The sequence below is a fragment of the Alnus glutinosa genome, chromosome 14 (assembly GCF_958979055.1).
Source record: "Alnus glutinosa chromosome 14, dhAlnGlut1.1, whole genome shotgun sequence".
In the NCBI taxonomy this organism is placed as follows: Eukaryota; Viridiplantae; Streptophyta; class Magnoliopsida; order Fagales; family Betulaceae; genus Alnus; species Alnus glutinosa.
The window spans coordinates 4,092,755-4,119,830 of NC_084899.1; the positions used below are offsets into that span (position 1 = coordinate 4,092,755).

At 37.7% G+C, this 27,076-nt stretch overlaps 3 protein-coding genes across 6 annotated transcripts; all 3 read left to right on the top strand.

Moving 5' to 3' along the window:
* The first annotated feature begins 4,064 nt into the window (after positions 1–4,064).
* LOC133857931 (bark storage protein A) lies at positions 4,065–6,597 on the top strand. Its single transcript, XM_062293323.1, has 4 exons — positions 4,065–4,103; positions 4,213–4,368; positions 5,699–5,950; positions 6,064–6,597. The coding sequence occupies exons 1-4, from the start codon at positions 4,086–4,088 to the stop codon at positions 6,403–6,405; spliced, it is 768 nt and encodes a 255-aa protein (XP_062149307.1). The 5' UTR covers positions 4,065–4,085; the 3' UTR covers positions 6,406–6,597.
* A 1,490-nt stretch (positions 6,598–8,087) lies between these two features.
* Positions 8,088–14,845, top strand: LOC133857443 (putative E3 ubiquitin-protein ligase LIN-2). Of its 3 annotated transcripts, none has more exons than XM_062292713.1 (15): positions 8,088–9,083; positions 9,785–10,003; positions 10,080–10,162; positions 10,242–11,366; positions 11,466–11,610; positions 11,817–12,074; positions 12,210–12,531; positions 12,649–12,773; positions 12,854–12,973; positions 13,147–13,278; positions 13,354–13,476; positions 13,592–13,702; positions 13,803–13,949; positions 14,189–14,434; positions 14,567–14,845. In XM_062292713.1, exons 1-15 carry the CDS (start codon positions 8,307–8,309, stop codon positions 14,582–14,584), a joined length of 3,951 nt encoding a protein of 1,316 aa, XP_062148697.1. In that variant the 5' UTR covers positions 8,088–8,306; the 3' UTR covers positions 14,585–14,845. The 3 variants fall into 3 exon arrangements, with proteins under 3 accessions (XP_062148697.1, XP_062148698.1, XP_062148700.1); XM_062292714.1 differs by having other exon boundaries at positions 8,089–9,083; positions 12,857–12,973; XM_062292716.1 differs by having other exon boundaries at positions 8,090–9,083; positions 12,219–12,531.
* Positions 14,846–20,669: 5,824 nt separating this feature from the next.
* Positions 20,670–25,759, top strand: LOC133856483 (protein NRT1/ PTR FAMILY 1.2-like). 2 transcript variants are annotated; one of them, XM_062291519.1, is made up of 4 exons: positions 20,670–20,935; positions 21,084–21,301; positions 23,427–23,965; positions 24,705–25,759. In XM_062291519.1, the coding sequence occupies exons 1-4, from the start codon at positions 20,824–20,826 to the stop codon at positions 25,594–25,596; spliced, it is 1,761 nt and encodes a 586-aa protein (XP_062147503.1). In that variant the 5' UTR covers positions 20,670–20,823; the 3' UTR covers positions 25,597–25,759. The 2 variants fall into 2 exon arrangements, with proteins under 2 accessions (XP_062147503.1, XP_062147502.1); XM_062291518.1 differs by having other exon boundaries at positions 20,671–20,935; positions 23,427–23,971.
* Positions 25,760–27,076: the final 1,317 nt, after the last annotated feature.

The following is a 27,076-nucleotide window of genomic DNA, read 5'->3' on the forward strand; positions in this document are numbered from 1 at the left end:
ATACCATAAACCCCAGGAACTTGCCTGAAGAAACTCCGAAAGCGCACTTTGTAGGGTTGAGCTTCATGTTGTATTTTCTTAGAGTCCGAAAAGTTTCTCGGAGGTCTTCTATGTGTTTGTTTGCCCGAACACTCTTAACCAGTATGTCATCTACGTATGCCTCAACGTTTCGGCCAATTTGACTTTGAAACATCCGGTTCACCAGTCGTTGATATGTGGCTCCAGCATTCTTCAATCCGAAGGGCATCATCTTATAGCAATAAAGTCCTCGGTCTGTGATGAAAGCAGTTTTCTCCTGGTCTGTTTCTTCCATGCAGATCTGATTGTACCCCGAGAAGGCATCCATGAAGCTCAAGAGCTCATGCCCGGCCGTCGAATCCACCAATAAATCAATCCGAGGCAGGGGAAAGCTATCCTTCGGACATGCTTTATTCAGGTCGGTGAAGTCTACACACATCCTCCACTTCCCGTTGGACTTCTTTACCAGCACTACATTGGCCAGCCATTCGGGATAATCTACCTCTCGGATGAATCCAGCTTTCAGCAACTTCTCTACTTCTTCAGCAACTGCCGTGTTTCGTTCGGTGGCAAAAGCTCTTCTTCTCTGCTTTACAGGGCGATAATTTGGGTCCACATTCAGCTTATGGACTATAACCGAGGGATCAATCCCCGGCATGTCTTCATGGCTCCAGGCAAATACATCTTTGTTGCGCCTCAAGAACGCCACCAGATCTTCCTTCCGGGGTTGAGGGAGTTGTGAGCCTATATGAATTTTGTTTCCCGAGTCGCCTATCTCGAACTCCTCCAAGGCTCCACAGGCTCCCCCAACGGTGATTGCTATTTTCCATCCTCCTTAGTTCTCTCCCCCCGACCGTGCTGCCTCGGGGTATCTTTCAAGGACAGATTGTAGCATCTCCTAGCCTCCTTCTGGTCTCCTTTTACCTCTCCAACTCCTTCTTCTGTTGGAAACTTCATGCTGAGATGTGGTGTTGAAGTCACCGCTTTGAAATCGTTGAGAGCCGTACGTCCTATAATTGCATTGTAGGCCGAGACCTTATCAACTATTAGGAATTTTACCATAATGACTTTTTGCCTTGGATAAGTCCCGGCTGTCACAGGTAAATCGATAGAACCGAGAGGCAACACCTTCTCTCCGGCAAATCCCTGTAGCTGGCACGAGACCGGAACCAACTTTTCCAATGGAACTCCCATGTGATCGAAAGCTGATTTAAACAGAATATCAGCCGAGCTCCCAGTGTCAATGAGGATCCGCCGGGTCTGATAGTTTGCTATGGTCAAGGTGACCACGAGGGCGTCTGTGTGCGGAAGCGAGACTCCAGCATAATCATCATCAGAAAACCCTATAACCAGAGGGTTATACTTCCGAGATTTTGGGGGCCTCTGGACCGAGTAAACTTCGAAATCATCGAGCTGCCTGGCGTATGCTTTCCGAGCTGAGTTGGACTCGCCTCCTCCTCCGAATCCTCCCGAGATGGTGTGGATGATAGGGATATTGCCCTGCTGTGCCCCCCGAGGCCTGCTTCTACTTCTCTCCCTTCTTTCATCCCTCCGAGGCCGAGGTACTGGCTCTCGGCTTCTTTCTCTTCTTTCATCTTGTCTCGGTTGATAGTTTCTTCTATTATCCCGATCTTCTTCCCTCCTAGGCCTCGGATAGTGATCTCGCTCCTGTCGATTCCTCTCATTGGCGAGGAATCGGACTAGCTTCCCATTCTCAATGAATTTCTCGATCAACTGCCTCAATGAAACACACTGCTCGGTCAGATGACCGTGTGAATCGTGGAAGGCGCAGTACTTGTGAGCCAAGTATGGAGGGGGATTTCCTTGAATGGGTCTCGGTTTCTGGTAATTCGGATCTTTCTTGAGTTCCATGAGCACCTCGGTGATGGAGGTGTTCAACGGTGTCCACTTATAATCTCTGAAATTTTTCTTCACCTTCTTATATTCTGCGGGACCAGCATCCTGTACTGGCTCAGGATTCTTCTTTTTCTTAGGCTTCTCAGTGGACGGCTGCTGTTGTTGCTGGGAATTACTGAGGAGAGCTCGGAGCGTTTCTTCCTGGTTGATGTACCTGTCCATCTTCACCATAAAGGTTTGAAGATCTTTCGGCGGTTTCAACGCCAATTCCGCCATCAGAGGTCCATCTTTTTTCAAGCCTTGAAAGATTGCACCGTAAATGAAGTCGTCTGGTGCACTCTCTGTGTTCAGCTTCTCCTGGTTGAACCTCCACAGATAGTCTTTTAGAGTCTCATTTGGTCCCTGCTGCACAGAGAGTAAGTACCCTCGGGGTTTCCTTCTAGCTCTCCCGGATACGAACTGGGCCAGGAATTTTCGTCCAAGGGTGTCGAAGCAATCAATCGACCTTGGTGCGAGATTCCTGAGCCAGTCTCGGGCTTTTCCTGACAGGGTGAGAGGAAAAGCTCGGCATGCCACAGCATCTGGTGTCTTGTGCAGGGAGACATGGGACCTGAAATTGTCCAGATGCTCCACTGGATCTTCGCTGCCAGAGAAGACAGGAATGTCAGGTACCTTGAATCTTCCGGGTAAGTCGCAGTTGGACACTTCTTCGGTGAATATGGATTCCTTGTGCTGGAAGAGGTTGTCAACAAGGGACTCCTTCCCATCACGCCTCTGGTCAATCGTCTTTGACAGCATATCATATTTCGCGCCCAGATCCTGGACCATCTTCTGCAACCTCCTTTCTGCCTCCGTGGGTGGAACCGGATTGATGGGCTCTCCACAATTCTCGTTCCGCCCGTCTCTCTCTTCATGGTTCTCGTTCTGCCCGTCATGATTCTCGTTCCGCCCGTTTCTCTCTCCTGAACCTTCGTGGTTTGTCCCATCGGCTACATCATGATTGGGCGGCGGAGTTCGTGCGGCTAGGAGCACAGCGTTCTGAGCCAACAAATCCTCCACATTCTTCTGCGCCTGGGCTAACTGTTGACTCAGTTGGGTTATTCGAGCCTCTGGATCCGCAGATTCTGCTTCTCCACGAGCATCGTCTCGGCTGGTTGGCGGCACTTCGTTTAAGATCGATTTGGAACGTCTCGTCGTCACCATTGCGGATTTGTTTTTCGTAAGAACAATTGATCGTTCCCACAGACGGCGCCAAACTGTTGGTACAGTTTCCGGTATGGTGACGTGTCGCCTAAGGATTCGCTGCCTGACTTTTTACCGAACACTTCAACCCTGCAAAAAGGAACAAACAACTCGTCGGGGGTGCCGACCACGCCCACTCCGATGCCTAAGTCAGTCTAAAAGGTTTTCTGTATAGAATCCTTAATCTTAATCTCAAGAGCTTAGAGAATTCGTCTCTTATACCTGGTGTGACGATCTTTATTTATAGGCCGGACCTTCTTGACATTGAGTTGGATTAGGAGTTTGAGGAGTCCTAGCCCGGTTTGAATTTTCATCATATCTTCTGGAAATTTGAATAGGAGTGTTGAATCCGCAGTTGATTGCGTTTGTACTTCTTTAAATTCGATTCCATGTCAATAATCATCTTATCCCATAAATCATGGATCTGTAGTTTATCCCTGATCTCCTGGGATTCTATCCTTATCGAATTCTGAGACGGGTGTGGCGCATGGCACCTTCCTAAGAGATTGTAGCACATTTCAGCTGACCTCCGAGGTGATGATATCCGAGACGTTTCTGCTTTTACCTGGAGATCTCGGGATATATCCGCACCATAACAGGGTTGTGTAAGTCCGAGATGTTTATACTCTGAGATGTTGACTCATCCAATGGATATAACCCCGAGAAGATACCGCACCGACTCGATATCATACCGAGGTGTTATTACTCCGAGGCACAAATATCCGAGATACGTTCACTCCCTCTTGGCTGGGAGATCTCGGGATATTTTACACACCGTAACCTGGAATTTTAAGACCGAGACATCGTCATATCTCCGAGATGTCTTCGGACCTAAACGTCCTTCCCTTTACTGGATAGAACCATGCGGAACAAGTAGCCGAGACATAACTCCGAGATGTCATTGGATCCACGTGTCTCTAGGGTTGATTTTATCCTTAACAGTGGGAAATGAAAAGGTCATAGTTGTTATGACAGGATTGAGCATGGTATGTACATGTGCACTCTAAATTTCTCATGTACATATATATATATAGATAATTTGTTTGATAATATTTAATAAAGTAAATAGGGGTGCTAAATAAGAAAAGAAAATAGCTGAATGCAGGTATAACTACACAATTACTGCTAAGTGTATTTGCAGTGAAAGGAATTGTGCACTATGGAATTGCTGGAAATGCAAATCCTAATCTCCAAGTTGGAGATGTCACTATCCCCCAGTATTGGGCTCATACGGGTCTTTGGAATTGGCAGGTACCTCCTATTTTTTATTTATTTATTTATGTTTATAACTTAACCTTTTATAATAATAATATATAAAACAAAAAGTCTTTGAATCGAACTTATCAAAGTGGAACATGGATTTCCTCTACTTCTGTTGCATAGTGATATATTGTATGCATGGAGTGTTATAAAGGAAACATATTAATTAACAAGTAACTTTTATTTTAATTTTAATTTTTTTCTTAATCAAATAAATTTTAAATTATTCGGTCACTTATTAGGATGGATGAATATAATGTGAGCCATCTCACTTATGTGGCTCAAATTAATAGTAATTTGAGAAATACAAAATAATTGTTACTGTTTTGATGCAAGTATAAAACGTTTTCTACTTGTTACAATGTTTGCTTTTTTAAAAGATCAATTATATTTTATTCAAATTTTTTTAAACAAATCATATTTTATTCAACTTTTTTTAATTTTATTTTACAAAGTCAAACTTTAAAAATAAAATTTTATCTAATTTTATTGAATTCTTAATTCAGATTCTTATCTTTTTATTTTCCTTGTTGTTTGACTTTGACTTCAACACCAGGTAGCTACTAGCTTGGAACATGCATGGTCTAGGAAACTTCATCCTAAACTTTCTGATTTCAGGCTTCTTTCGGTGTAGGATTATTTTCAATTATTTTTTAAATTGATGTTTGGGTTATTTTAACCCAACTCAAAAATAAAACAAAATAAAAAATCCACACCTAAGCCACCCCAAGTGTTTGGGGTTGTTGAGCCACCCCCGAGCATTTTTCAAGGGTGGCTTGGCCATTCTTGGGGTGATTTTTCCTTTTCTTTTTTCTTTTTTTTCAGTTTTAGGTTTTTTAGTTTTATTTTATTTTCAGTTTTAGTTTTATTTTTTGCAATTATATTCAATTTTTAATTCACCTTCCCAAATATATATTCCTAGTTTTGTTTTCTATTATCTAAATCATCCAAACATAATTTCAAAATATTTTTTTTTTCTTCGATATTTAGAATTTTAAAAACAATACAAAAAAATCGCACACCCAAACGAGCCTTACCATATAACTTCAAATAGACCTAATTAAAATATTTTTTTAACGTTCTCCCTCAATAAGTAAGACCTAATGCATAAAATATTGAACTGAAATAGTACTAGGTTCAAATTCAGAACATATACTCTAATACAATGCTTACCAATCATTCCAAAAGTTTAAGCCAACAAAATGGTGAAGTTATCATCATGCAACATTTTCTGCTTTTGCTTTTCCTAATCATAATTTCTGCCCATGTTTACACCAAATCAATAACTCTCAATCTTCTCTTTTCACTTAAATGTAAGCAGAGGTATGGAGATGGGCCTAGTGATGAGTTAGCCTTGGAATCTAGTGGAGATTACACAAGAAAAATTGGTCATCTCGAATTTTCTGACTACAGCAATGAAACAAAAAATGGGAAGCCTGTGGGGAATTTTTTGAACAATGTTTGGTATCAACCAGAAGAAATCTTCCCTGTTAATGGTACTCCTGAAGTTCGGCAGCATGCCTTTTGGGTTCCCGTCAACGAGCATTACTTCACTGTTGCAAAGAAACTCAAGGTGAAATATTTAAGTTCTGATACTATGTAAAATCATCACTTATCTCAAAAATTTAAACGGGTAGAAGTATATCGATCGCTGCAAGAAAATTCTGAATTTATTTTTCTTAACAGGACTTGAAGTTGGAGAGTTGTGTCAACGCAACAACTTGTCTACCAAGAGAACCCATTGTTGTGAGGGTGAAGAGGGGGGTTAGTGCCAATGTTTATCTTGACAACAGTGCCTATAGATCATTCTTGAATGCAAAATTTAATGCCACTCCAATCGACATGGAAAGTGCTGCGATTGCTTTGGTGTGTCTTCAACAGAAGACACCTTTTATTGCAATTAGGTCTCTCTCTGATCTGGCTGGTGGAGGGTCTGCTTTGTCGAATGAAGCTGACATCTTCTCCTCATTGGCAGCACAAAATGCAGTCGATGTTGTAGTTAGATTCATCGCCCTATTATTTTCATAATTATATTTGCTTTTGTTAGAATAAATGGAAAATATAATATATTATATTTTCTATGTATTCCATATTTGGTTGATATTGTAATATGTTCTATTTACGGTGAATTGTAATCAAATCACCATGATTTGATTACCATATTAGTATTTACTCTAAACCCTATAAATATGGATCTTTGTATTGTAGACATCCAAGTTAATAAGAGCACAAGGTAGCTCTTTGGGCTTTACCCTGTGGACGTATGTCATAGACCGAACCACGTAAATCCTCTGTCTTTTCTCTCTTTCTTGCTTCCATTACTATTCCATTTATTATTCAGTCTAATTTGACATAATTTACCCTTGAAAGGCTCTTTTCTCATTCAAAAACATTGTGTTCCATCAATAATAAAATTACCAAATAAAAATATTCTTAAATTTGGACATATAATATATGAACACTGGATTTCATTTTATCTTCTGCGTGATGCTACTTCGGTGAGATAATTTCATTTTTCGAGACATATGATGTGACGTCTCACATCGTCTGAGTATGAAAATGCATGTGTTTATATGTATATTTGCATCCATCTTGATACAACGTGTTTTAAAGCCGTGATGACCATGAATCCATCAGCACTCCTTAGTTAAGAGTGCTTATGCGAGAGTAGCACCAGATGGGTGACCTCTCGAAAAGTCTGATTCGAATGAAATAAAAGCGGATAATATTATATCGTTGGGGTGAGTCGTTACATCTAAACTTCAGTCTCTGCAACATACTAATCATCTAAGATGTCAAAACTTGATTAACATGTGACAATGACTACAACCATAAATTATACAAGTTTTTGCAAGTTAATCTAAGATGGATGCCAGGTATGTTCTAGGTTGTCTTGTCATTACTACAAATGCCAAACAAAAATTTGTTATCACATTGCGTTGCTTGGGACCTAGATAGGGGCATTATTGCCCCATCATTGCTCTCAAGCGCAAAGATACACCATTTTGTCGTCTCAAAAAGCCATAGGCATCCCATAAAATCCATTAGCTAAAGAAACTTGGGTTTAGAGACAGAGCTTTCTAGAAAACGTCTCATTTTCAAGTTTTTTTCAAAATACAATTTTGGGCCTGTCTAACACAGCATTTTACGTACTAAAAGTAATTTTGAAGCTCCTTAACACAACTCCAAATAGGTTAATACCGCATGCATGGATTTGTTTTGGCAAAAAAGTCAATGAGAAAGTGAAGCAGCCATGCAACTGGAAGCTATAGCAAAGAGCCAATTTGGAAGCAGTGGCAATGTTTGAATGACAGTAGAGCCGGCCGGCCAGGGCGGCAAAGGGTCCCCCAACTTTTAACATACACAAGCAAGATAACGGGGATTCGGGACTCCATTTGGCTCTAAATTTCTATCAAGGTGGCCCGGCCTCTGCATGCGAGCATCTTCCTTTCTGCAGTCCAAGCTGCAAAAATTTATTGTTTATCAGACAACGATGAAATAGGCTTAGTTTTTTAATCTTAGTGTCTGTTCACATGAAATTAGTACGTCATCGTTGGAATAAAATAGATTCAATGGTACTCTTCAAGAGAAACAAAATCATGCTTCCATCTGTTTTAACCAACAAACAACAACATTAAAAGGCCAAAAAACCAAAGACTAAGACAGATAAAAAGAATAAATAATTAGCTTTTACCAACGTATATGAGTTGGAAAGCACCTCACTGCAGGCTCAAAAACTCCCTTGGGGTCACCCTAAGACATTTCACAAGGGCCGTCCATGAATTTTCGCGCCAGTGATAAAACAGGTATTTCCGTTAATTTCACACCAATAGCTATTTCCCTCCAATCCTATGCCAAACCAAAAACCAATAACAAAATCCCTCTCAAAGTTTTCCACTCCACACCACCACCACCACCTCTAAACCACCATGATCACCACATCCGAAATCCTCCGCCACACCACCGCCTTCATCTCCAATACCCTCTCCCAATCCGAGCTCCGCCACCGCCTCTTCTCGACCCTCCGCAGTAAAGTCGCGCCATCCGATCAAGCCACCCTAAAACCTCTTAAACTCGCTGCCGAATCTCTTGAAAACGCTGTCTCCACCTCCAGCCCCGCCATTCAATCCTCCTCCCTCCGCCTTGCCGAACGGCTCCTCCTCTCTCAACCCGAAAACCCCTTCTCAACCTTCCTCCTATCCCTCATTTACAGCCTTTTAGACCAACCCATCAATGCCGCTCTTAGTCTCCTTCATATATTCCACTCCGACCCATCATTGGCTCGCTCGGAGATAGCGCCGGATCTCTTCGAGGAGCTGTTTTTAGTCCATCTTCTCCCAGTTCTCCAATGGTTCACCAAACGAAGAACGACCATTTTGTCGTCTTCAACCTCAATCTCAGATCATAGCAATGATTTTTCGATATGCGATGAGTCGGTGGTTCTTCCTTGCACGAAATCGTTGTCGAGGATGACTGAGGGTCAAACTTCAGAGCTGAAGGATTTGGAGAGCAACTATGAGGAGGTCCTTGATGAGAATTGCCGGGTTCTTGTTAAGTACTTTCACGAAGTCTTAGAAAATACAGATGGGAATTCATTGATTAATCTGCCACCATTGAAGAACTGTGGGAAAGTTGATAACTTCCAGTACAGCGAAGAAGAGAAGATCAAAACGGAGGAGCCTGTGTGGAAAAACGAACGGTATAATGTATGTATGTATGTATGTATATTTACTACGTATATTAACAAAAATCTCTCTTAAATTACAAATGTTTAATTGTGAGTATTTTCTCTTATCCTATCCTGTGTTAGCATATTAATTTAAATAATTAAATTTATCTCTTCCATTAGCTTAATTTGGTATCAGAACTTTTGTTCTGAGTTCGAACTCTGTCCTACTTTAATCAAATATTCTACGTGTTGGGCCTCCCACGTTTGTAACACTGATTTAAACATTCTGATCAGATTTGATTGAAAATGAAGTTTTTATTAGCTTTTGACCAGCGGTTCACGGACTTCAATCCAAAAACTAATTGTTAAAATTTGAAAATAGTGTTATATAATATAAAGTATTCATTCAGGTAATGTTTGACAAAGATTGGTTCATTGGACTTAGTCAAAGGTGCATGAGCTTTGTAACATATAATGGAGGGCATGAACGGTTCTAAATCACTAACCAATAGACATCCTTCTTGTAGTAGTAATTCAAAGGTCAACCAGCAGGAAAATAATTAATACAATTTTGGCATGTGATTTTCAAGTATCCAGGGCCAGAAGTCTTCATTCTTTTCATACCTTTGCATGCAATTACTTGTGGCTGCAGAAAAACGAATGGTTTTTTGTTGGGTCCAATTTTACACTTTTTAGTCTCGTCCTGTCGGCGATGACTTTGGCTCTTTAATTCTGCAGCCAATATGGGCTGAAGGAGAGAGGTTCGTTGAATTCAACAGCAGCGGAAAATCCAAATCTCCACCATTTTATCCTCAAAGAGTCTCTCCCGAGGTTCTCACAAACTGGAAATCCTTTGGGAGATTGGAAGTATCGCCGACTCCGAGCTTGGGTTCTGAAGTTGAGTCTGACAAGTCGGCTTATTCTTCTTCTTCTTCAGAATCTGAAGCAGAAATCGAGGTGATTGACACTAACAAGATGGTCTGATTTACCTATGCTGTTATCTTGGTTTAAATGTTGTGGCTGTGTCATGTAGGAAAAGAACAAAAGAATGGCGTTTGTGCCTAGACAGAACCGCATCCAAAAAGAAAAGCAACCCATTTCTGCAGAATCTAGTAGGTATGATATAATGATTATTGACCATCCATTCTTACATTATTGATTGCATTTTCTTATGTTTTGGATTCTTTCTGGATAGTCTCATGGCAGGTTTTGATAACCTGCCGAGTGGTGGAAAGCATACACCTCCCAAGGACTTTGTATGTCCTATAACAAGCAACGTGTTTGATGATCCAGTGACTCTCGAGACAGGTCAGACATATGAGCGTAGAGCTATCCAAGAATGGTTTGATAGAGGGAACTCTTCTTGCCCAATTACACGCCAGAAGCTGCATATTAACCAGTTGCCTAAAACAAACTATGTGCTCAAAAGGCTTATTGCAAGCTGGCAAGAACAGAGCTCCAGCTCTGTTCCAAGCCAAGAGGCTGAGCAAATCATGAAATCAACAATTCCTGCAACTTCTCCTAATAGTGTCATAAGCCAAGCCAACATTGATGGGACAATTAGTGAGTTAAGACATGCAATTACAAATCTTTGTGTGTCAGAAGTCCTGAAGGAGTCTGAAATGGCTGTCCTCCAAATTGAGCGGTTCTGGCAGGAAGTGAATATGGATGTTGATATCCAAACCATGCTTTCAAGGCCTCAAGTTATTAATGGGTTTGTGGAGATTCTTTTCAATTCAATCGACCCGCGGGTGTTAGAAGCTACAGTTTTTCTCCTGTCTGAGATGGGCTTCAGAGACAAAGATGTGATTCAGACACTGACCCGAGTTGACACTGATGTGGAATGTATTGTGGCTCTTTTCAAGAAGGGATTGATGGAAGCTGTTGTCTTGATATATCTGCTAAGACCTTCCACGGTTAGCCTAGTGGAGATGGACATGGTGGACACCCTCCTAGAAGTTATTAAGAAGAAAGAGGAGGATTTGCTTAAAATGTGTTTGAAGCCCAAAACAGCTGCAGTGCTTTTGTTGGGTCAGATTCTTGGAAGCAGAGAGGAAAGTTTTCGATCTTCAACAGCCAACACAGTGATTTCTGAGAAAGCTTCAGAAAGTCTTATTGGAAGTTTGAAAGCTGAGTCGGCAGAAGAGAGAATTGCTGCAGTTGGGATCTTATTAAGATGCATGGAGGAGGATGGGAAGTGTAGGCACACCATTGCTGATAAAGCTGAGTTGGCTCCGGTTTTGGAGAGCTTCATGGGCGCAAGTGATTCAGAACGGTTTGAGATAGTTTACTTTCTCTCTGAGTTAGTTAAGTTAAACAGGTGAGTTTCTCTCTACTAATTTTTTAGCCTTTTTAGTTTCTTGCTGATAAATCCTGGCCTTTGCCAGTATCAGTGATTATTTATTTTTGGTTTTCTCAGGAGAAGTTTTAATGAGCAAGTTCTTCACATCATAAAGGATGAAGGTGCCTTTAACACAATGCACTCCCTCCTAGTTTTTTTACAGACTGCACTCCCAGACCAATGTCCTGTTGTGGCTGGTCTCCTCCTCCAACTTGATCTACTGGTTTGGATCTCTCATCTCTCTCTCTCTCTCTCTCTGTCTCTGTTGTAAAGAGTGTTGAAATGACTGTTACAGTTAAATCACCATCTCTTTTTCTGTTACAGTTAAATCATCACTTATCTCAAAAGCTGATACAAAATGATAAATTTAATCATTTAATTAATGCCTTAATATGGGGTTAGTAAAATTACTACTATCGTGATTTGTAGGAGGAACCAAGGAAGATGAGTATATATCGTGAAGAGGCAATAGATACTCTCATTTCATGCCTCAGAAATACTGAATTTCCAGCTGCCCAGATAGCAGCAGCAGAGACGATTGTGTCATTACAGGGGAGGTTCTCTGCCTCTGGAAAGCCCCTTACCCGTGCTTTTCTTCTTAAACGTGCTGGACTTGACAAAAGTTTTCAAACTCTTATGCGAATGGAGCAGCTTAGCAATATTCCTGGAGAATTTGATGAAACTGCGGTGAGCTTCTTCATTGTTGTTATTACTTTTCATTTCTTTCTTTCTTTGTGCTTACTCTACTTTTTGCTACTTTTGCTGCTAATGATATTATAGATCTTGTATGTGATTTATCTTCTGCTAATTTTCCCTTATAAGAATTGGCAGCAACAGGAAGAAGAGAAGGCAGCTCATGATTGGGAAAGAAAAATGTCATTTGTTCTAGCAAGCCATGAGTTTGGTCTACTGTTTGAGGCTTTGGCAGAAGGCTTAAAGAGTAGATATGCAGATTTATGTTCAGCATGCTTTGTCTCAGCAACATGGCTCATGCACATGCTCAACGTTCTTCCGGACACGGGGATACGTGGAGCAGCCCGAGCCTGCTTGCTCAAGCGCTACATATCGATATTCAAATCTGCAAAGGACATTGAAGACAAAGCCCTCTCATTGCTTGCTCTATACTCATTCATCCATGACCCTGGTATGTACCTTAGAGTTGTTTTAAGCACATTTATGTGATCTCCTTACTACATGAACATTGCATTTTTCGATCTAACTATGATTAAAGATGTAAACATCCTTGAAATGTGAATTTCAGAGGGGCTGCGTGACCTAACTTTCAGCATGAAGGACATCATGAAAGGCCTAAGAGAGCTTAAAAAATCGTCACCCTTGGCATTTGAAATGCTGAAAGTTTTCTCCGAAGGACGTGACTCTAGTTCTGTAAGTTTTTCCTGATTTCTTTATTTCTCATTCAAGGAAGAAGGATTTCCTTAACAAGGAAACCTGTTCTTGTTTGTCAGCAGGACTTCTGGAGTCATAAAGAATTAGTTCAAGTAGATTGCAGCGAGAATGGAGAAGTTCTGTCAATAGCCTGCTTCAAAGACAAAATATTTTCCGGCCATTCAGATGGAACTATAAAGGTAGTTTGAAAAATAAGCCTGTTCTACCTGCTTCTAAACTGTGAATCTTCTTAGGGCATGATCTGCCATTAGCTTAGCTATGATTACTCTTTCATATCTGATTATCATGCTTCTCAAACTGTTTTAGAGTCCTATGAAATTTGAATTTGATGTCATTCTGTTCTGAACTGAAGGTCTGGACTGGTAGAGGTAGCATTCTTCATCTTATCCAAGAGGTTCGAGAACACACCAAAGCAGTTACTAGTTTGGCAATTTTGCAATCGGGGGAGAGACTATACAGTGGTTCACTAGATAAAACAACAAGGGTATGCATCTATATAATTCTTCTAAATCTTGAATGTTCAACTTAACCTTAAGGTTTTATTATGTGACATGAGCAGGTTTGGTCTGTTAACAATGAAGCAATTGATTGTGTTCAAGTACATGATATGAAGGATCAGGTTCATAAGCTAGTTGTTTCCAACAGCATTTCATGCTACATCCCACAGGGATCTGGTGTCAAGGTATTGCATAAATTAAGCATCCATGTTCTAAATCTTGAATAATTGATGTTGTGCATTCTCAGCCTCTATTGTGAAAATATGTAACTGGAAACCTGCCTTTCTGCTCTTTTCTTAGGTTCACTCATGGAATGGAGGATCCAAGTTGTTAAATTCAAGCAAATATGTCAAGTGCTTGGCGCTTGTAAGTGGAAGATTATACTGTGGATGCCATGATAATAGCATTCAGGTACAAGGTTTTCTTCCATGTGATGCTATCTGCATCAAGCTAGTTGTTGTTTCTTGTTTAATGTTGAAAGTTCTGGTGAACGAATTTTCGTGTTCTTCAGGAAATTGACTTGGCAACAGGAACACTCAGTACCATTCAGAGTGGTTCTAGAAAGCTATTAGGAAAAGCAAATCCTGTCAATGCACTGCAAGTTCACAACGGACTAATATATTCGGCTAGTTCTCCCTTAGACGGAGCACCCGTAAAGGTATTACACTCATAATAAATCACAACTTATCCCAGAAGGTATAAAAGTTCGTTCTGGGAGCTTGAAAGGGCATCATATGGTTAGCTATAGCAAGAAGCATTTCCATATATTCAAGGAAATGGCATGCTGTGCTGCCATTTAGACTTCCATATCAGAAGTAGAATTTAGTTTCAAGAACAAAAACTTCTGAAAAAAGAAACATTTAGTACTTAGCAATGGTTTATTTTTGCATTTTACAGATATGGAGTGCCTCAAATTACAGTATGATCGGATCACTGCCAACGATGCTAGACGTGCGGGCTATCGCCATAAGCGCAGACTTAATTTATCTAGGATGCAAAGGAGGAACTGTAGAAATTTGGGGAAGGGAGAAGAACAATAGAGTGGAAACTCTACAAACCGGCACAAATGGCAAGGTTAACTGCATGGTTCTTGATGGCAATGAAGAGGTTCTGGTGATTGGAACATCCGACGGCCAGATTCAGGTAAGCAATTTCTTTCATCTAAGTCTCTAAATCAAGACAAGTAACATAAGTTTTCATCTATGTTTGTTGAAGTTTCAATATTTGTTTCTTTTTTTGAAGTTGATAGTAAAAAACCTGTGTGTTTGTTTGCAGGCATGGGGACTGAGCTAGAAATAGCAGGATGCTATACTATGAACTCCTGGGAGAACAATTTTGGGTAGATATGTTAAGTGAAAGCAGAAGTATTACAACCAATATTCTTTGCTCCTTTTGATTGATTTGATCCTCTTCCTTTGAAATTTATTCTAGGAAATGTATATAGCTAGACCTGAAGATTAGATCCTACAGATGCAGTCCATTCAATTGTAACACATATTTGTAGCACTGTACAGAAACTGACCCTTATGCATTTATATAACATTTTCTCTTGAATCTTTGACCACCACAAGAAAGAAAAAAAAAAACAAACAAGAAATTCTCCATTTGATAAAACGGCTTAATAATAAACATGATGATGATTCAATGATAAAATTAAATTGAATACAAGTACTTATGCAGACTGCAAACCCTAGCCTAGTCAAAAATTCTCATATGTCATTAGAAGATTTTGAAAATATAAGTGGTGTCCAATGTAAAATAAAATAGAAAGGAAGAAGAACAGAACACAAATGAGAGAAAACGACTACATTTCTTCCTATTTCATTAAGTGTTTTTTATTACAAACCATATGAATATATAGGCTAATAGAGGGGAGCATATCCCATTAATTATGACACACAAAAAAGAACTATTAAAGTGGAATACATGGAGGAACTCAGGGGGGAAAATAAAGAAAGATATTGGAGAAAAAATCAAGGAGGTATTCTTGATCTGCTGTAACGACTCTTTTGTTCTGCAACGGCTCTTTTATTCTCTACCGGAGGCTCTGATACCATATAAAAGTTCATGGGCCTTACTCACTCTTAAAAGACGCATTGAGAGACGAAGGGTGTCCATGACTTATAAAGTCTATAAGACAAGGATCTCTTAACAATGTGGAACACTTTAACATGCTCCCTCACGTGTAACATTTTTTGCCAAACACGTGTTCAATAACGAGAGGAAAATACCCATCATTGTCAAAGGAGTCTCCTATGGAGAAGCGTCACACTCTCCCTCATCACCATGAGATCTCCAGCTTCCTCTGTCCAACGAACACACCTTCTCCTTTGACAACCCAAGCCGCTGACCTTACAGTTTCCGCCAATGACCAACTACACGCGTCGCCTTCCATGGACCTCATACGCACCACTGGTCTCGTTCCTAGCCCTGCTGAGGTCTTGTTGGAGTTTCTTCTTTTTTTATTTCTTTCTGATCAATGTCTTTTCTTTTTCTTCTTTTATTTCTCTCTCTAGTCTAAGTTTCAATGTCCTTTTTCTTTATGCTAGAAGAGTGATTACAAAAAATAAATAAATAAATAAAATAAAATAAAACAAAAAAAGGGGCCCATTGTTGGCCCACTCTCAAATCTCTTATTTGCGGTAATGTTTTCAAACTCTATCCTCTTTTTAATTTCTTTTGGGCTTTTGTGGTAATGTTCAAAACCCCAAGCCTATTTTAATTTTTCTTGACCCATCATTGGCCCTACTTTTAGCCTTTGAGGTACAGTTTGCAAACTCAGGCCAACCAAAAAAAAAAAAAACTTTAATGATGATCCGAAGCAGAAGACAAACTGAAGGAAGTTCCTCCCATCAGTTTGCAGGAGGTGTTAGAAAATAAAAGAACCGTTGCAGAATAAAAGAGTTGTTGCAGCAAATCAAGAATACCTTCTTGATTTTCTCTCCAATATCTTTCCTTATTTTTTTCCCGAGTTCCTCCATGTTTTTCACTTTTTAACATTTTCTGATTATGTGCCATAATTAGTGGAATGTGCTCCTCTCTATTAGCATATATATTCATATAGTTTGTAATCAAAAGCACTCAATAAAAAAAAAAAAAAAAATTATTAAAAAAAAAAAAAAAAGACCTAGAGAGAGAGAGTCCCGACGTTTCTAGAGAGAGAGAGAGTCCTCACTTTCAGATATTTCTCGCCGGGAGAGGGAGGTTCTCGCCTCCCTCCTCCCGATCCTTGGTCATCCTAGTTCCCTAGGAGGTTTTGTCCCTCCATGGTATTTACTATGGGTGGTTAGTTTTCTCTTTGCCTTTAGGGCAAGGAGTTTTGTTCCTCCCGGTCATGTTCCGGTGGAGGTTTTGTCTCCTTACCCTTATGGGTAGAGGAGTTGTGGTGTTTTTTTCTTGTTCTTTCCGACAAGAAGGCTTTCACGTAGCGTCGTTTTTGGGGATCAACTGTCCTCGTGTCTCCGGTGGTTTTCTGGCTGAGCCTCTACAGATTTCTTATCTGCGTGCCAGATCTGCGGTTTCCCACTGGTTTTCTCATGACACGCGCTTCCCAGTCGTGTTCAGCGCCGTCATCTGTTCCGGCCGTTACTAGCCGGTGGCTTTGCCGTTGTTTCTTGCCGGCGCGTGGTCTGCACGTGCGGGGATCTCTTTCCCTAGATGGTTGCGTGTGGGTCATGCCATGTTTATCAGGCTATGGTTGGTGGTTGTCGGTGGATGGTGGTGTTTTGTTCGCTGCTAGTGAGCCTCAGGGGATGGCGCGTGTTTTGCACGCGCACGCGTCGTCGCTGGTGGCAGTTGCTTCTCCGATTATGATGTTGGCAGTGATGGGTTTTTCTGTTGTTTGTTTGTGTGTATTCCCTTGTTTCTTTGTATTTCACAATTTGTCTTTGTAATAGGCAAATATTTATTGGACTTATCTAAATGAGGTGCTTAAGGTGTTCATGTAATTTTTGTCTATTATTTAGGCAGCTGCTTTGTCAGACTGTGTTCTGACTATAAATGTAAAGGTGTCTTATACCCCTTATCTGTCTCTGTAATGCCCACTGGGCTTTGTTTTAGCAATGGAGAAGCATATGTTTCTCGTTAAAAAAAAAAAAAAAGATTCTATAGCCCAAAAGGAAATGATAAAAGCACTCTTTCTGCACAACTTGTGCATCCACTTTCTTGTGTTTACTGTGACCGCACAAATTGTGAAGAAAGAGGGCAACAATCACTCTCCTATCCCAAATCCTAGCTGTTTATTTGTGATGAATGAATAAAAATGTGTCATGTCATCAAAATCTAGGGAAAAGAGCTAAAAAGGTCAAAATAATTGAAGGGGTAGCCAATGAGGTATGGTAAACAATTGCTAGGGGTTGCCCCCTAAACGATGCTCTGGCCAGTGGGCAGTCATATATATATATATATATATAATATTCTTAGATTTTGATGATGGAACACATTTTTTGCTGTTTATTCCAAACCAAAATTCAAGATTTGAATATTACAACGCTAACAATTATAGCAATGCCTATAGTCTATAGATATGCGGCGTTGCGTTGTAACTTGTAAGATATATTTTCTTACAAAATCTCCAAGATATCATAATGGAAAAATATAATTAAAATAAGAAAAAATACCACTATAGACAGGGAGGAAGTTGTTAAAAATATTTAATTAAGTGACATGTTATTCTTCCAACTCCTTTCAAATTTACGATTAAATCCGCAATTTGCAGGACCCAATGATAAATTTGAAAAACATATGAATGAAGTTGAACAGGAGAAAGAAAAAAAAAATAGTATTTCTCTTTAATTAAAATGTGGTGGGGTGATAATTTTGGAGTTAGGGATCGAATTCATAATCTCTTACTCTAATACCATGTTAAATTATTATTTATCTCAAAAGCTTAAACTTATAAAAAATTGTTAATTTTATCAATTAATTTTATGTTCTAAAACTCCACATTAATTAGTGAGGCCTAATACTTTGAATATTTAATTGAAAATAGAAGGTAAATGATGGAGACAACATTCAAACTCATAACCTTTGTTCTGATATTAAATTAAATCACTAATTATCCTAAAAGCTTAAGCTAATAAAAATAGGCAAATTTAATCATTTAATTAATTTAACTAATTTTACCATTGAATTTGTTAAATGGTTAAATTTTCATCTTCCTGTCATCATAAGTTATTGGGTCAATTGTGTAATTTATGATGTCTTAAGATATTTTCAGACTATCTATGTATCGATGACTTAGCCTAATGTTTGGTGTATGACCGTACTGACGTGGAATTTATGGTGATACATTTCAGTTTATGATTATGAAGATTTAGTTATTTATGGTTGGTAGTTTAGTTGTTACTCTGGTTTACTTTTGAGATATAGTACTTTATCAGTGCAGTTAGAGAGAGAGAGATAAATTTATGCTGCATAATTATCTGATGATGAGGAGTTAAGGGTAACACTTCAGTATTATTAAATAATTAGAGAACCTTCTATCCATCTTCAAGATTATAATGCTTTTTTGATCTTGCTACTCTTCATGAACCTCACACTTATTGGGAGGCTGGTGTTGACCCTCTTTGGTAAAAAGTTATATTTAACGAATTAGTTACCCTTACCAACATTCATACTTGGAACTTAGTTCTACAATTGTATATATGTAGGTTTACAAAATCAAGACTTGAGCAGATGGATCAGAAACACTTTAAAGGTCACCTTATTGCAAAGGGCTTCGCCTAGGAGTACGATATTGATTATGAGGAGACTTTTGCTCTTATAGCACGACTTACCTCAATTAGATCTTTGCTTGCAATTTTTACAATTCTTCATTGGTAGTTGTTCCAGATGGATGTCAAAAATGCATTTCTCAATGGTGATCTCATAAAAGAAATCTATATTCAGCCTCCACCTGGCTATGAGCACCCTTCACACAAAGTCTACATGCTTCGTCGTGCCCTTTATGGTCTCAAGTAGGCTCTTTTAGTTTAGTTCGCCAAATTTAGCTTTGTGGTTTCCTAGTAAGGCTTTGTTCCCAGCTCTTCTAATTATGCACTATTTATCTGGAAAACTAATGTTGGTACGATCATTATTTGTGATGATATTACTAGCATACGATGTATTCAACATTTTCTTAGACAAAATTTTGAGATGAAGGACTTGGGGACACTCAACTACTTTTTTTAGCCTTAATGTTACTTCAGCTGCAAACGATTGTTATCTCTCTGAAGCTAAATATGCTTCTAATCTACTTTTCAGGGCAAGTTTGACCTTCTTTATACTAATGGTGAGCCTATACCAAATGTCAGGATCTACAGGTAGTTGGTTGACAGTCTTATCTATCTCACAGTAACACAACCAAATATTTTCAATGTTATTCATTTGGTCAGTCAATTTATGATCATGCCTCGATCTACTTATTATGTTGTTGTTCTCCGTATCTTACACTATGCCAAAGGAACTTTGTATTATGGACTTCACTTCTCTTCACATTCTTCCCCTTGAGCTTCGCGTCTATTTCGATACAAATTGAGTCGGCGATCTCATAGATCTTTGCTCTACTACTGGTTACTATTTCACATTTGGAACTTCTGTAATTTCTTGGCATAATAAGAAACAGTTTGTTGTCATACGATCCAACACTGAGGTTGAGTACTGTATGCTAACTTGTTGGCACTACTTTCAAACTTTTGTGGTGACGCTAGTTTTTAATAAACATGGGTAGTCCTCATACTGCTACTTCTCTCATTCATTGCGACACTCAGAATGCTATACAAATTGTGTATAATGATGTTTTTTATAAGCGCGTCAAATATATTGTGATTAATTGTCACATCATTCGGTATCATCTTCAACAAGGCACCTTACATTTACGCTTTGTATACTCAAAAGATTAGGTTGATGGCCAACTCGTGATCTTGTTTCCAAACTCAAAAGGATGAAGTGTTAGAATATTCGAATAATTTTGATAGAATATTTTCATAATATTATCGGCTAACAAAAAAAAAAATTAGTATTTCTTATTCTCTTAATTAATTAATTAACTTGACTTGTTTTCTTCATGAACTATACTTCGTAAGAAAAACAAAAAATTAAAAATCAGAAATGGACCAGCACCACAACTCACAACTCACAACTTTACCCAACGGTCTCTATCTTGCCCAGTTTTGGGGTCCATTGCCTAACCTGCTACACGCCATATAGGCAAGAAATAAAAATATAAAATAAAATAAAATAAAAAGTACAAAAATAAATAAACAAGCAAGATCCCAATAGATATATATACATGGAATTTCGTTTTCAGATGTATTTTTATACTAAATTCAGGATCCCACAGCAGTGGAATAGTACAATTATAATGAGGAAAAACACATATATAAATAAATATCAGGTAACACATTGCCGCAGGCCACGCTATAAAATGATGAAGGTGCTTCCGGCCAGGGCCCAAGAGAAAGAGATTCAGGTACTATCACATTGAGTGATCCTCAAACCTTTCTCTCGATCTATTTCATCACTTGGGTCTCACTTTTCTCTTGAGAGGATCGATGGAGCAGATAGCAGCTGCCATGGAAACTCCTCCTTCAAACCACAGGGAAACAGACCAATTACCAGCAAGACCCAGAAAGGGTGGCTTGAGAACCATGCCCTTCATCATAGGTAACAACAAACACACAGACACAGACAGCTAGTACTGTTGATCATCATGATCAGTTTAGTTTCCATTGCCATTAGAGTTTTTTTTTTTTTTTTTTTTCTGACGATTAATTTCTTTCTTTCTGTATTTTGGGAAAAACGAAAAAAAAAGTGAATGAATCATTTGAGAAAGTAGCGAGCTATGGACTGATGCCGAACATGATCTTCTACCTGATGAACGAATATCATATGCAGAGCGCAAATGGAGCAAGCATATTATTCTTTTGGGCAGCTCTATCCAACGGTCTCGCCATTGTCGGTGCTTTCCTCTCCGATTCTTACTTGGGCAGGTTTCGTGTCATCACCTTGGGATCCTTCTCTACCCTTCTCGTGAGTCTATGCTCTCCCCTTTTCTCTCTATTATCCACTACCACTACCACTAATCTTGTTATTTTTGTACCCTCTCAAATATTATTTAGGTTTCAAAGTTATTATTTACCCATAATATAATAATATTCATCTCAAATTCAATAACAATTTTAAAAATTTAATAACATTTGAGAAGATATAAGCCAAAGCCTATATGTATTTATGAAATGTTGTGGGTTAAAAGGAGCTTTTGGGATTTTGTGTAGGAGTTTAGAAAGTATTTTTAATACGTAAAAAAGTTGTGTTAAGTAAAAAAAGACTGAAAACTACGTTTCGAAAAAAGCTTAAAAATAATTTAGCTCTTTTTGGCTTTTTTTTTTTTTTTTTTTTAGACAAAAGTTTTCTCAAAAGCTATCTCAAACATGCTATTGGGATTGCGTTAAAAGTATTTTTAATACTTCAAAAACTCTGTCAGGCAAAAAAAATGTTGATTTGAATAAAAAAAAAATTAAAATAAAATAAAATAAAATAAAATAAAATAAAAAAAAACTTTTAAAAATTACTTTTTTGCTCTAAAAAAAAAACTTGAAAATGAGTATTTTTTTTTTTCCTTTCTAACAAAACTATTTCAAGCTTTTTTATATAAACAAAAGCTTGCACCGAGAAATAGATATGGCCGTGTTTGGTAACCGATTAGGTTACCTTGATTTTGATGCAAGTTTTCTTTTTATTTTTTTTTTTTTTAGTAAAAAACACAAGTTCAAAACATTCTTATATTTTATATCACATGATTTATTTTTTATTATTATTCAAACAAAAAATTCACTACAAAATAATTTTTTTTTTCATTTTTCCATACAACAAAAATCAAATACTACATCAATCACTTATATCTACTTTAAAAAATTCCTCATAAAACTCGAAATAATTCAATAAGTCACCGAAAACAGCCTCAATGCAATCCCGAATAAGCTTTTAATTAGTTACTTGATTTCTATGTTTGATTATTGATTTAATTCACGAGAAAACTAGTTGTCATCAATAATTTGGATTGATACCAATTGGATCCATTGAAATTCATTTTCTATATTTTTTTCTTTCTTTCTTGGAATATAATTGATTCTTTCCCCCCACAAGTATTATTGATGGATTTTTTACATAATAATGTAATATTATAAATACTTTTTACTTTCCCAATGACTGATACACGTCATGTCACTGTTGCATGTGGTTGTGATAACTTCGAATCATAGCAACCAGTACTGCTAACATGGAAGATATATTAAATTCAGTAAAATATAAAATAATAACCATTGGATATTAAAAAGATACAAGTAATTTCCACGAGGTGTCGAAATAGTTGACTTCCAATTGCATTGCCTTCACTCTATTTTAAACCATTAAAAGTGGTTGGATAATTGATTACAGAAAAATATAAATGCTAATGAACTTCATTTTTTACATTTTTCTTTTAAGTATTTACTCCTGATAGTTTAAGCATGCGTTTGTTGTTGTTGTGATTTTACAAATAAAAAGTGTGATCTTAAATCAAATAATAAAAAATGAATTATTCGGAATTATGTTTTAAAAAATTATAGTTTAATATGTTTTTTTCAAATAACAGGTAATGGGATTTTTTTTTTTTTTTTTGAAAACGAACAATTTTTAATGCTACACTGCAATTTTAAAGTCTAATCTGTAATTTTATCAAACGTTTAATTATGTTTTTAAAGGCATCCTCAACAAACTCTCTAAAACCCAATTTTAACTAAAATCTGAAGAAATTATTTAGAGAATTTATTGTGTAGTATTTGGAAAGTGACTAACTAAAATAGTAAAAGTTAAAACTTAGAGAAATTTTAGAGAGCTCATTGATCAAGATGTTCTAAAACGGACATGGTAAATATCTATCTCCTAATAATCTTATATCCATCTCTATAAAATTAAGTTTTAAATTTATTATTGGATTTTTAAGGCTCAATATAGACTTACAAATTTAATAAATAAATTTGATATTGTTCGAGAATACAAGAAAGTACTTAAAGACAATTAAAAAAAAAAAAAATAGTTATATATACAAAAATGCTTCGAATATTACGTCAAACATTAAATTTGACTGTTGTTGCTGTCGTGAAAATTGTGGCAGGGTATGACACTACTATGGTTAACAGCTGTTATCGCACAGCTGAAGCCTCCTTCATGTCCCAAATCTAGCATCACTTGCGAATCGGCGACACCTGCCCAACTCTTCTTCTTGCTCTCCTCTTTCGTGCTCATGTCCATCGGAGCTGGCTGCGTTAGACCATGTTCCATGGCCTTTGGTGCAGACCAGTTGGACAATAAAGACAACCCCATTAGCGAGAGAACTTTACAGGGCTTCTTCAATTGGTACTATGTATCGGTTGGAATTTCTACGGTTCTGGCTTTGACTGCCATTGTCTATATTCAAGACCACTTGGGATGGAAAGTGGGTTTTGGAGTGCCGGCAATTCTAATGGTGTTTTCAGTCTTGATGTTCCTGTTGGGCTCTTCTCTCTACGTGAAAGTGAAGGCTGAGAGTAGCGTCTTCAGTGCCCTTTTTCTCGTATCCGTAGCTGCCTTGAGAAAAAGAAATCTTCCACTTTCTGCCAGAAATCTCAAGTACCATCACGGCAAAGAGTCCAACTTCAGTGCTCCAACTGACAAGTTAAGGTACCCTATCAGTGATAAATATTGCCATTTATGGCCTCTCAAGTCTCAACCCCTAGAAAACAGTACTGCTGAGGCCTCATGCTCTTGGAGACTAGTTTTCTAAAACTGTCGTTTAATTTGCAATTTCTTTTCCTTAAAATGACTAATACAAACCTTTGGTAGAGTTAGGACTCCTTATAAATCGGCTTGCAATGGAAGAGTTATTTACATATGAAAGATTAAATGTACTCAAGTAATGTGTGATACTTAATTAAGATCATAATATATCACCACGTTCCGTAACTGATGTCCACTACAACTTATTATATTCCTTTAATCGCCCCTTCTGTAACTCGAGCTCGTGGCTCGGTGCATGGCTCTATTACCAAAATGATGAGTTATACAACTCAATATTTATATCATTTGGTATCAGAGTCATACACTATGGAAGATGCGACCTATAAGATATAATAGTCCGCCATTAATGTTAGTGACGGAGCGTAGTGATATGTTACGATCCTATGTATATATAAGTTCTTGGACACTCTTCCCTTGTAAGCCGGTTTTCAATGGTGAGTTTTATCTAAGATTTGAATCAATGACTCATTTGAAGGGAACATCAAAGCAATGGCATTGATTTTCTTTTCTCTGTTGCATGTGTCCAAGAAAGTTTCCAAACGGCATGTTCCAAAACTGTTGGTTTTTTTAACAGCAGGATAGAAAATTTTTTACCATCTTTTTATCATCTGAGCAGGTGTCTCAACAGAGCCTGCATTATCCGTGATCCTCAAAAAGACTTGAAACCAGATGGGTCAGCTTCAAATCCATGGAAGCTGTGCACAGTTGACCAAGTAGAATCACTCAAAGCACTGATAAGAGTCATCCCCATGTGCTCCACTGGCATCATGATACTACTGGCAATGAACCAATACTCAATATTTTCCGTACTCCAGGCCAACGTGATGGACCGACACCTCACTCCCAACTTCCAAATTCCAGCAGGATCCTTTTCTGTCTTCATAATTATCACGTTAACAATCTGGATTCCCATATACGACCGCGCACTTGTTCCACTGCTAGCAAAGTTTACTGGAAGACCACGTGGACTTGGGGAGAAAACGCGCATGGGAATCGGATTGTTGCTGTCGTCGTTGGGCATGGCCGTAGCAGCAATTGTAGAGAACATAAGGAGAAAAAACGCCATTGATAAAGGGCTAGCTGATAACCCAGGGACTGTGATGGACATGTCTGCCATGTTGCTAATCCCACAATTTTGCTTGTTTGGGTTGGCTGAGGCTTTCAACGCAATTGGGCAGCTTGAATTCTACTACTCTCAGCTTCCAAAGAGCATGTCTAGCATTGCACTGTCTCTTTTCACTTTTGGATTGGCTGTGGCTAATCTCTTGGGTAGTTTACTGGTGAAGATTGTTGATGGGGCTACAAAGAAAAATGGGAACAATAGTTGGCTGTCGAGTAATCTGAATAAGGGCCACTTGGATTATTACTTTTGGCTCCTTACCGTAATGTGCGTGGTTAATTTTGTATATTTTCTTGTTTGTTGTTGGGCTTACGGACCTAGCGAGGATGGGAGGGCGAAAATGACGGATAAAATGAAAGAACTACAACAGGAAGATGGTGCAGAATAGGGATGCATGAACTGGCCGGATGAGTGAATTTCTGTGAGTATTAAATATTTGTTTGTTTAATTAATTGTGTTTTGAATATGATCGATTAAGAGCTCATACCAATCTGTATTGTATGTTCAAACTATATTTATTTTAATTTTCAAATAAGATTGAGTTTGTTCAAGACTTGCTTGGTTAAATTGTTTTCTCCTCATAGGAAATAAGCTTATATATGCTAGAATTTGATTCAATAATTAAGAAAAAAAAAATCATAGAAATTAATTTATAATTCATATTGATTGGCACAAAAGTATATCCCACCAATTCAGTATTACATTGAAGATGATTGATGTTGTACTATACATGGGAAGGATCAATCGGCTAATTGCAAAGCAAACACATGATAATTAAGCTAAGGAAGAATATAAATTTACTCCCGGCCGGAGTACTAATCACCCAATTTCTATTACTTTCTTGGTTTGTAAATTCGACTTTTAATTCTTTTAATTTTTTATATTTTTCACTTTAGTTCTTCCGTCCAAAATTGCTTACATACGTATCATTAACGAGATTAATGCCACATAAGTAATTTTGCTATGTCAATTAAAAAATTAAAATTTAAAAAACAAAAGAACAAAAAAGTCATGTTTTTTTTATTGCTCCAACATAATGAACAAATTATGATCAGTTTGATACTTCAAGGTATCAATTATATAAGGATGTACCCCGGCCCCCAAACCAGAGAGAAAAAAAAAACAAAAAAACAAAAAAACAAAAAAACAAAAAAAACAAAAAAACAAAAAACAAAACCAAAACCAAAACAAAAAGTTTTCATTTAAGAGCGAGGAATGACATAAATTATATTTTTATCTTACAAATATTTCAAAATGCTGACATGTCAATCTCAACCAATCCTTAAATTTTTTTTAAAGGCTAGTTAATTAAGACTGTCATATCAACATTATGAGATAATTGTGAGATAAAAATGTAGTTTCAAGCATTATTCTACTTTTTTATTCCACAACTATCACACAATGCTAACTTGACAATCTCAGCTAACCTTTGTTTAGGACGGTCACATCAAATTTGATAACCCTTTTTGAGAGGTGTCTTTTCTGTTTTTGTTGAAAAAAATGTTTGGTATAACATAAATATAAAATGAGTTTTGAGTTATTTATAAGTGTTTTACATGCATATATTAAAAAAAAAAAAGAGTTATTTATTCATATCTTGACCCCTTTTTTTTTTATAAAAAAAAAAAAAAAAAAAAAAAAAAAAAAAAAAAGTGGGCGTACTGCGTAGTTTCTAGCATTCGTCTTACTCGATCTTAACACCTTCTTTCATATAATCAAGGAGTCAAGCAATAATACTTTAAAAAAAAAAAAAAAAAAAAAAAAAAAAAGGTCAAGCAATTATAAGAAGAAGAAGAAGAGAAGAACCCAAAGGACATCCTGCCTTCGATAGGTCCGGAAAGCGTTACATTTCCTTAATTAGACGATAA